The sequence below is a fragment of the Notolabrus celidotus genome, chromosome 20, assembly GCF_009762535.1.
Source record: "Notolabrus celidotus isolate fNotCel1 chromosome 20, fNotCel1.pri, whole genome shotgun sequence".
NCBI classification, from domain to species: Eukaryota; Metazoa; Chordata; class Actinopteri; order Labriformes; family Labridae; genus Notolabrus; species Notolabrus celidotus.
Window position 1 is genome coordinate 11,270,697 of NC_048291.1, and position 13,186 is coordinate 11,283,882.

The following is a 13,186-nucleotide window of genomic DNA, read 5'->3' on the forward strand; positions in this document are numbered from 1 at the left end:
CTTGACTCAACTCAGTCCACTCCGGCAAATGCAATAGTCTCTCCATCGACCCTTCCAAATATACCTAAACTCGTTGAAAATAATGAGAGGACCAAGAGCACTTAAAATATACGATTCCCTAAAAGAATTCCTCACTGAATTATAAAAGTATTTCATCTCCTTACTTCAGTTATTTTATTATTTATATCCTATGTATGTACATTTTCTCATTTACCTTAAATCAACAACTGAAGCTATATTGTTTCTGTGTCCTTAATGATTGTTTATATATGATGCTCCTTCTGAATGTACCCAATGTTTGTTATGTACTTCTAAAATAAAGTTAAAGAAAAAAAAACCCTCATATGTAGTGTACATGAAACATTATTAAAAACACTACTATGAGGGGGATATAAAAATGTGCAATCATAGATAAATATGATAAAATATATTGTATCATGTTCAGCTAAAATATAGAGAAGTGACTCTCGGGTAATGACAAAGAGAAGTCAAGGGATTTCGGGGGGAAACGAAACAAACAAACAAACAAACAAACAAACAAACAAACAAACAAACAGGGACTATAGGGTTAACTCCATATGCACTTCTAAACTCCCTTCATTTTAAACTTTCTCAAACCTGTATTTAATTGCTGCAACAAATATACAGAATACACAGCTTCCAGTTTTCATATGAGTTCCCTTGAAAGACAAAATGCAAACTTGCTCTCTCTTGTGCATGTCTAAATACATGTCCACTTTAATTTATTTTTGGGGCATAAGGAAAAACAAAACACAATGGGACCCTTCCAAGCAATGTTACTGCAATTAAGAATTTACTCTTTGGATGCCAACTTTGAATACTTTTTAAGATTTTGTTGTTTATGTAAACATTACAGTACCACAATACTTTTTTATGGTGTAATTGATAGGAACCAAGAACAAGGCTAAAGGTTGGTCCCTCCTCCTAATCGTCTTTTTTTAATAGAACATGAGGAAATTTTGCCCTTTACAGGTATGAATGTGATATTAGTTACATTATTAGCCCAATCAGAAATATTTTGATTTAAATTGTCCATGTAGTAGAGTTTACGAGGATATTCAATCAGGTTCTAAACATAGACAGCTGTGGACAGAACAGAGGCATTTTGAAATGTACTTCTTTGGCTGTCGGCTAATACAAATTTTCTTAAACTGGCCCCTATATTGCCTGGCACAATACATGAGTTGGCCCATTTTCTATAAGTCATCTGCATCCATTTTTTACATGAAGTGTCTCGGTGCCCTTGATGGTTTGGGGACACCAATTTGTCTCTTCTTCTATGGATACAGTTGTTATCAAATCGACTGAAAAAGCCATGGAAATTATTGGTAATATTTTACTCTCAGATTATGATATAATACAGTTTTATACATCCTATATTAATAAACTCTGCATGGAAATGTAACTAATTTAATTTCAATTAACCTGCAAATGGTGTTTGAGGGGTATAGTTTTATTATAACGTATATATAAGTGTATCAAATGTAATGTTCGAAACATATTCTATACATGATATGTGGTCGAAACAAGATGATAGTCTGTTTCCCAAATCATCTGGATAAGCAAACAGGCGCACGCGACCTTTTGTTGTTATGACTACGAGGTCGTAAATCCGCCATGTTTTCCCTCCTTGTAGCAGCGTTGCGACAGAGACGGAGAATTCGAACGACATGAATGTAGAAAATAATCATACGGCAGAAACAGAGTGTGAGCAAACGAAGGACGGCAACGAGACCATCACTATTCAGACTACCCTGGGAGATGAAGGTTTGTTATCTTAATAGCTTAAAAACAATAATCAAATTTATCAAAAATTGTCTTTGGGCCTAGCTAACTTCCCCCATCATGAAAGTTGCTAGGAGCTAGCATTCATTAGCAACACATTAGCTAGTTTGCTTCTTCGCTGCAGAAGAGTCCAGCTTCTAGGCAGTATGTACATCAGTTTTACTGCAGCCACTAGCACAATTACTGTTTTGTGAGGCTGTCTCAACCCTGAATCATGTTGCCATTGTGCTGTCAGATGAAGATGTACACAAGTGCGGACGCTGTCAGTGTGAGTTTTCCACGCTGGAGGCTTTCATCCAACACAAGCTTCAGCACAACTGCCAACGTGCGGAGGCACGGGAGGAAAGCAGCCCAGAGGACAGCCAAGAGGTATGAGCTATACTTATGAACTGTTTTGATATCTACTGTATACAGCAGAGTTTAAATATAATGTCTGTCTGAATCGTGCCATAGGTTACAGCAGCCAATGGGAGTTCTTCAGAGGTGAAAATAGCAGAAGGTGCATCCACAGAGGAACCTGTAAAGATCTCTAATGGTGGGTTTAACAAGACTTGAATCAAATTTTTATTGCTACTCTATTTGCTAAAAATATCCCCATGTGGTTCATAATATGTCTGAAATAATATCATATTAGTCAGTTCATGGTAATTGCATGCTCAGTCTAATAAGTTGCCAATAATCAAGTATGAATAGCGTTTATATTTATAACTATGCTTTTCATGGCGTTAGTTGGGCTTAGCAGTTAAATTACACTGTTGTGAACTGTTTTCAACAAACTCCTCATCTCAAATAAATCACTGAGCTTTGAATCATCAAACTACTTTGGAAGTGTCTCCAGGTCTAAAAACACAACACATTCATTACTGTAGTGTGCATTTGTCGACACATTATCTGTACTTAGTTCATTATATATTCAACATGTGTTTGGTCTGTACAATTAATACAAAACAAAACACATGAAAAAATGTGAATTAACTTGAACTAAAAGTTACAAAACACCCCAACACCGATATGGTCAGAGACACCACAAGCCATGATTGTACCCAGTATTCAGTGTCAGAACTAAATGCAAAATATTCATGGCTTTTGTCTAATTTTCCTGCAGATGAGAGCAGTGATGTTTTGGGTCGAGGTCGCAGGAAGAAAGTCGTGTCACATAGAATAGCTATAGACCAGTCAGATCGGACAGAAGGATCCACATCTGACAATGCTGACGGAGACAAGCTTGTTTACAAAGTTAACAATGAGGGACGCTATATATGCCAACTTTGTGAGAAGACATTTAAAACTGTGAGTATGTGTGCATGTTTCACCATGAAATATTTGTTCTATTTTCTTCCTTTCTTCCCTGAGTTAAGTATTATGAGAGTTTCTAATTGCTTTAGTGCTTTTTCTTTACCTCAGGGTATTTATTACACTTTTTGTTAACACATTCTATTTCCTTTTACAGACCAACATCTTGAGAACTCACATGAAAACTCACAGTGATCATAAGAACTTTGCATGTGACCTATGTGGGACCTCCTTTCGGACAAAAGGCTCCCTGATTCGTCACAATCGGCGTCACACAGGTGAGGATGGCTTGAAGGGACTGTGTATATCTAATGTTGATGCCCTCTAGTAAATTTTAGTCAGTAATAACCCAACTATCTTCTGGTTTTCTTACAGATGAGCGTCCGTATCGTTGTAACTTATGCGGCCAGTCTTTCAGAGAGTCCGGTGCCCTCACCAGGCACCTTAAATCCCTCACACCATGCACGGAAAAGATCCGCTTTGTTCAGTATAAGGAAATCTTAGTGAGCAAAGATGGAGTACAAAAAGGTCAGGTTTATATAATTGGACGATATTTTCTTGTAAAAGCAGAACAGAAGCAGAACAGTTTAGAATGCGTAAGGAAGTTTCCTTAAATCACTAAAAGTTCTGTGTGAACTTTTTAGGGGTCGACACTAATCCTGCTGCAGTGGTTGGCCAACAAGAGGTGGTTGTTGTGGAGCAACAGCCAGAGGAGCAGGAGATGGTGGAAGCACAAACCGCTGTTGTTAGCGTTGTAGAGGCTGGTCCTCAAGAGGTTCTCCATCAGGTCCACTTCACGATGGAGGTGGATGGAACAACACAGGAGCAGCAGGTGAGATAAAGCTTTGGTCCATCATGGGAGACACAAAAATCTCTTTCTTTTTCTAATGTAAAAAATATTATTGTACTGACACAAACCCGTTGTGCTCCGCCTCTGGCCAGGTTGTGGTCGAGCAGTCCCAGGCAGAGGCCCTGGCAGCTGCTGCAGCAGCAGGTGACAACCTTATCTGCCAGGCTATCATCAACTCTGGCATCGCGCTGGGGACGGAGGAGACTGTGGTTGAAGAGACCTCATCACAAGTAACCGAGGAGATAAACAAAGAGGTTTCTGAGTGTCCTGAAGATGAAGAGAGCATGACTGAGATCCAGGTGAAGGAGGAGTTTGTGGAGATGGAGGCAGAGGTGAGGACTGGAGTCATTGAGAAGGAGCAGTATATCTTCGGCACTGAGTTTAGTTTGAAGACATGTTTTTCTCGTTTTTAACATTGGTTTCAAAGCAACTTCTAATATTCAGTGATGTTTGATCAGTTATTGTTTCATCCTTCTTAATATTTTACAAGAGATATTACCTCACCAATGATTGCAGATTCATGATTTGTGGCCAATAGTAGAGAAAATGTGTCTTCTGTTGCACTGGTTATGATTGCACACAATGTTTTTATTTTTAAAGTCTTATTACCCGTTGTTGTGTTTTTTTAAAATTATTTTGCAGGAAGCAGGGGATGGAGATCATCAGACATCCTCAAAGTTGTATCAGTGTCCACACTGTAATCGCTCCTTCAAGGGACTAAATTACTTTCGTTTTCATGTCAAGGGCCATTTAGGTAAGTTCATAGCTATTAATAATACATCACACTCCAATCTGATCATCCTTATGATCCACTTCTGTCAAAATATGAAAACCAGAGAAAGCAGTTGATGGGACACTGACCCGTTTAAAAGTCAGCTTTAGAATGTCAGGAACATTTCAGATGAATATGAAATGTACTTATGTTAAAACTCTATTTCCATGCAGGCTACAAGCCTTTTAAGTGCACCCTGTGCCACAAGGAGTTTCTGACTGGCTATCTGCTGAAGAAACACATGGAGGTGCATGTCAGTGAGAGGAGGTACAAGTGTGGTGAGTGTGGCAAGCTGTACAAAACCATCGGGCATGTACGTGAGCACATGAGGGCGCACTCGGATGAAAGACCCTACAGCTGCTCCAGATGCAACAAGGGGTACAAAACCAAGGTACATTTGGTATTGTTATTTTTTTCATTTTGTTGTAGTTCAAGAGCACTTAAAGGAGTTCTCTAACGTAACAATTCATCTCGCTCAGAATGCCTTGCAGGTCCATCAGCGGACCCACGGCGATGAGAAACCTTATGTGTGTCAGTTCTGCTTAAGAGGCTTCAGAGAGAAAGGATCTCTGGTGCGACACATACGCCATCACACCGGGGAGAAGCCATACAAGTGTCCAAAATGTAAAAGAGGCTTCGCTGAGCACGGGACTCTCAACCGACATATGCGAGCCAAAGGTGAGTGAGCTTACTCACAAAAAGAAAAGGAAAGTTGAAGTAAACAAGTGTGTAGAGGAGGCTAATGGCGTTGTGTTTTCAACCAGGAGGCTGCCGAAAGGACGACCCCAGTGAGCAGCAGGGTGCAGAAACAGAGGGGCAGGCGTCAGTAGATAGCATTGCTACAGCAGCCATCATCTCAGAGGATCCTCACGCTGTCCTGGTGGAGTTCTCCTCTGTGGTGGCCGACACACAGGAGTATATCATCAAGGTGGGACACAAGGAGTCAAAGTTACTCCCCTGTATCTCTACTGTACTGTGGTTTTAAGGGGAAATCATGAGGAGACATACTGATATTTTTATATTCTGTTCTAGTTTGTATAGGAGAGACTCCAAGGCAGATTTATCATAATTAAATAAATATTATGAAGTTATTTATTTTAATGATCCAAATACAGTTTTAGCGCTTATAGAAGCTAGTAAAAGATTAAGAACTACTGATGACGTAACATGTTGAAAATGAAGCCGTGAGGAAACTAACTTGTAGAAATATCTGAATTTCATGTTTTATTCATGTTTTATTCATGTTTTATGAATATTATTTAAGGCTATTTTTATTCAGGTTGCTGTTCAGAATAAATTTAAATATCCTGTACTAATGTCTGTCTGTACCAAGGAAATATTCAGCCACCTTTTGATTCATCTCTCACATGCTCTAGACTCAAACGGAGGAGGAAGTGCAGGAAGAGGAGGTCACACTCATTCAAGACGGCCAAAATGAGGTCAGAATACACAAATACACACACAAATGAGAACATGCGTATGATCGATGGCAGAGTTTGAGACTCAGTCTCTATCTAAACTTAGCTTGGCATATTTGGAATGCAACTATCTATTATTGTTAGTGATGATTACGCAACAACTGTTTGTAAAATCAGCTGATGATTTAAGACAACATATCAAAGAAATTAAAAAATGCTCTTCATCTCATATTGTGTCGAACAAACTAAAATGTTATGGCCAGTTTTTATTTCTTTTGTGTTTTGAAGTAATAATCAGAATCAGGTTAACTGCGAAGTAGGTCACTACTCACAAGGAATTTGTTTTGGTGTTTCGTTCCAAGAATAATAAACGCAGGAGTCGAGGCTAGTGAATAACAAGAAACTTAATTTAAGCAGGATAAATAAACCAAACCATTTTTCTGTGTATAGTGCTGATTTAAAACATAAATTATCTCAAGACACTTTACAAAAAGAGCAGGTCTATACTGCACACAGCTCCACAGTAATCATATCTCTCATATACTCTTCTTTCTGTCTGTGTATCTCAGTAAACAGGTAACAGGATACTAGATACTTTCATTGCATGTATTACAGGGAAATAGTACAAACATATTCACACATTTTCAACTCACTATAAGTTCCTCTGCTGCTTCATCACTCTGTCTGGTGTCTCCTTTGTCCAGGCTGTCACTTCTGTGTAATGTTTATGCAGCCTAGAATAAAGGTCTGTTACCAGACAGAAACCTGAAGCAGAACCAGACTCACTTTGAACAGCCATATGCTGAGACTTTTGGTTTAATGTTGTGTTCACACCAAACGATCGTGCTATTCATGCAAATACAAATGCAAACATGTTTTGTGTTTAATTGCTTAATTTGAGTGTCAAAATCGTGTGTACATGAGTGCCCAAGAAGCAAATTTTCGCACGAGGGGCAGGGGGATCCCACGCCACACCAGTCTGTTATTATCAAACAAGGTTGAGCTCGGATACAGTGAATGGGGAAGCCGGTTATGCTGGATTCAAGTGACAGACAAAGTTTCTCACAACTTACCAGATAATCATTGACACCAATTTTCCTCACAGTGAGCTCCTGTTATATTCTTGATCCCATTAAAGGAAGGCAATGTCACAAAGTTTGGGGAAGCTGCACAGAGATATAATCAATGTGTCCTATATATTCCAGATGAATGAACGTCAGCTGGACTATATGTCACACTATATGTCACCGGAAGATCTGCAAGCTGATTGGCAATCGCGGTGCGATAGATTCACTGGAGTTCAGATTTTTTCAACTCTTGTGAATTATTTGCGTGATTCGCGTCACCAGACCTCTACTCGCGTCTATTCGCGTCTTTACATTGACTTTACATGTATTTCATTCGCATGAATGATTTTATTTGCATTTGGTGTGAACGTGTAGAAATGGAATAAAGGGAAATACAGAACGAGAGAGATGAATAGAGACAAACAAACTGTCAACAACTAGCTAAAAGAGAATGATGGCTACAGTGCCAATACTATTAGTAGAAGTTTTGGGGTGTTTGCAGAACCTGCAGAATAACAATAATAAAATGGTAATAAAAACTGTGAAACAAAAATATTACAAAATGATTAATCATCAAGCCCCTGTTGTGAGTATTGAACTGACTGAGACGATTGAAATGAATAGTGATGCCTTTTACCCAACATAAAAAGCAAACGAGACCATTATAAACAAGTTTGACAATTTCTATATTGTAATTGTTGATGTCTGAAGCTGCTGTGAGGGGCGAGGCGTCAGACCACATGATCGACAGCCCTTCGTTTATGTTCATGGTTTATGTAATGGCAAAGATTTACAATGAGTGACACATTTGACTGTGAAAAAAACAGATCACATTTTTTTTATCAGAACATGCTACCATGGCATGTACAGAACAAGATCCATAAAGTGATGAGGTATACATCCTCGCGTACAGGGGGCGCCAATATCAACGCAAACTGAAAGTTCCTCACAGCAGCTTTAAATATAAAATGTCATGTAACTCTTAGGTACTTTGACAATATTACATAACTCCACCTCTTACGCCTAACTTCTCCTGTTCAGATGGAAAACCAAATCATGAAAGTGGTGCAGCGAATTGTCAGCCAGTCACAAGGCGCCGGCGGGACAGGCAGCCATCAGATCATCGTGCGCGACGTAGGGATGAACGAAGAGGGCCCCACGATCTCTGACTGCGGCGACACCATCACCATCGCTACACCGGAGTGCCTGACGGAGCAGGTGGCTATGACCCTGGCCTCGGCCATCAGTGATGGCACGCTTCTGGCCACAACGGGGACTGTGGAGACTGCGGATGGAACAGTTACTATGGTTACCACAGAGGAAGCGGTAGAAGAGGGGATACAGGTGGTGCAGCAGCAAGAGGAATACGTCATCACTTCTCCAGAGGAGGTGGAGATTCAGACTGTCATTGTATGATAGAAGAGGATAATAACTGGACTGTGAGGGTTTTACTGTGACTGTTTCTGTGTAGCTTATCACTGCAGAGCGTGGATGAGCTTCATGTTTGAGATCTGACTCCAAAACAAAGGCCAAAGTGTTCATAACATTATGTCTGTGTGACACATGAAGAATGCGTGTACATGAGGACTACTTCTATACAGTTTTGTGGCTAGATTTACTTAAGTGAACACTGCCTTCATTATGCTAGCTAATCATTTGACTTTCACTTTTTGCATACAGCCTAAACAAGAATTTAACTTGATTCAATTTTTTGTTACGTTTTTCATTCATATGCCTGAACTGATGCATAACGTTTTTGAGTGGTACAGACTGAACATGTCTTCACTTTTATCCTCAGTCAGAAAGTGGAGCTCTCTCCTTCTTTAAGAAAGCTCAGCAGAGCTCTGTGATGTCTGTGTCGGCTACAGACAAGTTGAGATCTCTTCATCTGTGCTCTGAAATGTGATGCTCTTAAAAGATGAACGGTGAGTGCTTACAGATTTGAGTCTATGCAGGGATGGTTTATTGGTACAGAGATGCTCCTCTGAGCTGGTCACTAATAATGCATCTTTAAGCATGACTCATTCACCAAACATACAAAGTGTGTTCAGCTCATTTGAGCAGCCTTTGCTTTGAATAAATGCTATTTTCTTACACTGCTTTCTTTTATTTATCTGTCGATTTTCTGTTTTTTTCTAAACCAGAAAATTAACTTTTCTGCCTGATTATTTATTGGTCCAATCAGATTCCTACAATTATTTCTGTGCAGATTAGTTTTAGACAAAACACAATGTAAATTGCACAACCATTAGCAATGTAACATTTCTTGAGGTCAACCTTGAACCGAATTAATATTTCAATCAGGTGAAGCATTGTTTAAATCTTTCTTTTTGACTAAGTTTAATCAAAGTCTATTGTGATGTTTTCAATTGAAACAATTTAATGCAGGCGGCCTTGTGACCTGTTATGTTCTTTTTATTATAACCAAGGCCAGTTTATTTATTAAGCACCTCTCACACACAGAGCTATTCAAAGTGGTTTACGGAGTTAAACATGAAACAATAACACTAACAGCATTAAGAGAAATATCACATTAAGAAAAAATAACATCAACATATTAAATATTAAAATATGAGATGAAGAAACATATAAAATATCAGGTGAAAATAATAAATCAAAATATAAAAAAATATTTGAATGTCCTAGAATTTGAAACTCATTAGAATAGTACTTTACAGTTTGTTTACAAAATCAGTCAAATTAATAAAGACTTAAAGTTTGAAGTTTAAAGAAATAATAAAAGCTGAGCTTGAAAATTATCTTTTTTTTTTAAATCCAGGACATTAGTTAAAAACATCTGAATATCAACCTTCTTCTTTCCTGCATGAGTAAAAGATCATGTTTTGTGGTGTTATTTTATTCTCATCAATGAAGCCCATCTACTTCCCCTCTCTTTTTATGTTTGTGTTTGTAGAGTCATCTGCAATCATCATGAGAATACCACCCACTTTGAAACTACACACCAGGTAAAACACAGCCTCTACTCCCTCTGGACAAACACTGTAAGCTTTGTTCCAGCATTTTAGTTGAGAAACTTAGTCACTAAGTTTTTGATCACCTTGCTAGAGTACATGCTGCTGTGTTTGCTGTGTGTAACCTTGAGCATATCTGCAGGCTACATCTCTGTAACTGGTGCTCCAGTACTTAGGTTAACGCAGCCGCTAAAATCAGAGAAATGTCCCTGGCTGGTACGCCACACAGTTTCTGGGTCAGTCCTCAGCCCTCTGAGGGGGCCCCATCCACATGAGCAACAGAGGAAGACAGAGCGAGGGTGGGAGAGAGAGAGTGGGTAAGGTATTTATAGAAAAATGGGGCTTCGCTGTACCTTTTCTTGCAAAGAACCATTTCAGGACCAAGTGAGCGTGTCCCAGTTTTCTGATCCTCGCTCAGCTATAGGCTTTAGGCTGAGGCTGAGGCTGGACCGCCTCATCCAGGATGGAGAGGCTGGCTTTCAGACCCTCTCCCCTCTCCTCCAGCCTCCCTCTCCTCAGCTGCATGCTGCTGGTTCTCTGATTGAGAACAGAAGGAGGCATTGGCCCAGGTAACCTCCAGATGTGACCCTACAGGTACACTTGATCTGGTTAGCTGGGTAGAGACTTTTGGAGGCAGTGAGCTCAGGTGAGGAGCGGCTCGAGGGTGTCCGAAGGCACTCTTTGGCTGCATCGACCTCCAGGCCGGGGGTGAAGGGAGGCTGGCTGGAACGTGCCCTGCGGCAAGCCGGGCAAGGATGAGGCGTTTCCTGAGCAGAAAGGGCCGCTTCTCCCTGCGCCAGAGCAAATCTGGGACCCGGAGTGCCTCCAAAGATTTCTGTAAGTATTTCTTAAAATCCTAGCTTTTTACATGCTTCATCTGCTGGAGGTTAGATAAAGAGGAAGGATAAAACAGAGGTTTTGTATCTGGGTCGCAGGCTGCAGAGAAGAGGACAAAGAAGTCTTGACAATCATCTGAGTTGGTTTTTGTACTGGTTGGGACAAAGAAATGTGATCCACAGCCCTTGAACTGTGATTTCCCCATCTATTTTAGATCAACAATCAGCTGCAGTTTGATGTTTCCTCTCAGCTAGCTCTTTGAATCTTTGAATCTGAAATATGTTTTATTCACTCAGCCACATCTCACTCTCAACACGTAACCCCATGCTCCAGTAAAATCTGATTTGTCTTTTTTTTTCCACTAAAGCAGATCTGACACTTCTACACTTCTTTGTAAAGTCTCTCACTGGCTTATTTTCTCAGTTCTTTTGCATTTCTTTCTTACGTTTTCTTCTTCCTGTCTCTAATTAGATTTCTGCTTCCTCTGTCTCCTTCTGTCTACGCATCTGATCAAGCACAAAAACAGAAACAGGAACAGAGCAGCTTCATTCTGCTGGTTCTGATGGATGATTGTGTGCAGTTGTCTTGTAATTGCAGTTTTATGATGTATATTACATGAGTGGACTTTCTTGTATTTCCCGATGTCATTTTTTTTCACTCTGGAGTTCTGGAGTTATACTGCCATATCAGAAACAGGAGTGACACTACCACTCAAACATGTAAAATCATTTATCTTCCATCCAGGTGTTTTTCTGTTTTTGACATTTAACATTAAAGTAGACTCAGTAAAGGAAAATCAGCCATATTTTTTGAATAGTATTGCAAAACAAAGGTGAAAAGACAGTTTAAAAAGATCAGGAAACAATACATATTTAATGGTATGAGGAAAAATTCTCCCAGAATTTTAATTTTCAGTGTGAGGTCCAGTAGATGACGTTATTTTGGGATGTTTAGTGAGAAATCTCCAAAAGAAAACATTACAATACGAGCTGAAAAATCCCCATTCTGTCCCACATAAATCTGTGGCTGTAGATGAGAGGATATGAAGTGAGCCTGTCGGGACTTTTCATGCTGCAGGAGAATGAGGCCAGTGACCAGGGGAAGGCCAGCAGTTCAACATGTGGGCTGAATACTGACTGTCAGAAATAACCTACTTTCATTCAGCTAACAGATAAAAAAAAAATCTACCTTATTTAAAGATGATGTGTGGCCTGACTGGCGTGACTTTATATCTGTGACTTCACTTAAATAGACCTGTGTACCTGCTGCTTACAGCTCTATTGCTGAGATGCCCTATTTAAACCAGTGGACCATTTGACCTCCATTTTACAGACCACAACCTGCCAGGCTGTTAGAGCAGCTTGCACTAGATTAAAAAGGTTGCTGCATGCCCACATGACATGAATATCTTACCTCCCAGTAAGAACCTATTTAATACTAATCATCCTAATCAGAAACAGCTTTCTGGCTGAAATCAAGCCCCTGCCTTGTGAATGTACTCTGACCTTCAATGTAACATGTTAATGATCTGTGTGAATATATAGTTTAAATGTTGATCTTCCTTCTTCAGACCTCGGCCTACCAGCCACCAATCAGAACTGGCCAGAGGCATTTGGCTTCAGGCTGGGCGGCACTGGGCCCAGCTACATCCTGTCCGTTGTGGAGGGCAGTAGTGCCTACTTAGCTGGCCTGCAGCCTGGAGACCAGGTGGTGGACATCGAGGGCCAAGATGTGACCAACCTCAGCACACCAGCGCTGATTGCTCTGGCTCAGACCCTCAAGACGGTGCCACCAAGCATTGGGGTAGTGTCAAGGGTCGAACAGGTCAGCTGACACACAGTAGTAGTCATCTGTGATGGCTTGCTTTCAGACAGACTAGAAAGGTACAAGTTATTGCTGCCAAAAAAAGAGAGTCAATCACAACGAGAAAAAAAGTAAACTGAAAAAAGTAACCAAAAAGTTACAATTCTTATGTCATGACACTTTGACACCTTTACCTTAATGCCTAGACATTATATTGGTTTTAATATCATGCATTTATTTAAGTTACTTACCTGCAGCAAGCCCTCTTGAGGTGATGTTTCCAAATATCCAACAATGTTCTGCCATATCCTGAAAGGGACATTTGTTCAAAGTGCTTTAAAAGGAAAAAGAGTCTTTAAGGTTGCAAA

At 39.9% G+C, this 13,186-nt stretch overlaps 2 protein-coding genes across 3 annotated transcripts in view; both read left to right on the plus strand.

The window, feature by feature from the left end:
• Nucleotides 1–1,627: 1,627 nt before the first annotated feature.
• e4f1 (E4F transcription factor 1) lies at nucleotides 1,628–9,302 on the plus strand. 2 transcript variants are annotated; one of them, XM_034710978.1, is made up of 14 exons: nucleotides 1,628–1,788; nucleotides 2,042–2,175; nucleotides 2,260–2,341; nucleotides 2,912–3,096; nucleotides 3,257–3,377; nucleotides 3,475–3,627; nucleotides 3,744–3,931; nucleotides 4,042–4,281; nucleotides 4,592–4,703; nucleotides 4,895–5,112; nucleotides 5,201–5,399; nucleotides 5,489–5,649; nucleotides 6,098–6,160; nucleotides 8,248–9,302. In XM_034710978.1, the coding sequence occupies exons 1-14, from the start codon at nucleotides 1,692–1,694 to the stop codon at nucleotides 8,620–8,622; spliced, it is 2,328 nt and encodes a 775-aa protein (XP_034566869.1). In that variant the 5' UTR covers nucleotides 1,628–1,691; the 3' UTR covers nucleotides 8,623–9,302. The 2 variants fall into 2 exon arrangements, with proteins under 2 accessions (XP_034566869.1, XP_034566868.1); XM_034710977.1 differs by having other exon boundaries at nucleotides 1,674–1,788; nucleotides 5,486–5,649.
• Nucleotides 9,303–10,343: 1,041 nt separating this feature from the next.
• grid2ipa (glutamate receptor, ionotropic, delta 2 (Grid2) interacting protein, a) overlaps nucleotides 10,344–13,186 on the plus strand; it is a 33,979-nt gene continuing 31,136 nt past the window's right edge. The window contains exons 1-3 of the mRNA XM_034710964.1: nucleotides 10,344–10,495; nucleotides 10,773–11,015; nucleotides 12,586–12,839. Coding sequence (XP_034566855.1) covers nucleotides 10,934–11,015; nucleotides 12,586–12,839 — 336 coding nt within the window. The 5' untranslated portion in view covers nucleotides 10,344–10,495; nucleotides 10,773–10,933. The remainder of the gene's footprint in view (nucleotides 10,496–10,772; nucleotides 11,016–12,585; nucleotides 12,840–13,186) is intronic.

What these genes read in the sequence shown, in the direction of transcription:
- e4f1 (XM_034710977.1), top strand. Translation starts at nt 1,692, where the DNA reads ATGAATGTAGAAAATAATCATACGGCAGAAACAGAGTGTGAGCAAACG. An exon ending in GACTACCCTGGGAGATGAAG is followed by an intron (nt 1,789 to 2,041) that starts GTTTGTTATCTT and finishes TTGTGCTGTCAG; the next exon opens with ATGAAGATGTACACAAGTGC. An exon ending in ACAAGGGGTACAAAACCAAG is followed by an intron (nt 5,113 to 5,200) that starts GTACATTTGGTA and finishes CATCTCGCTCAG; the next exon opens with AATGCCTTGCAGGTCCATCA.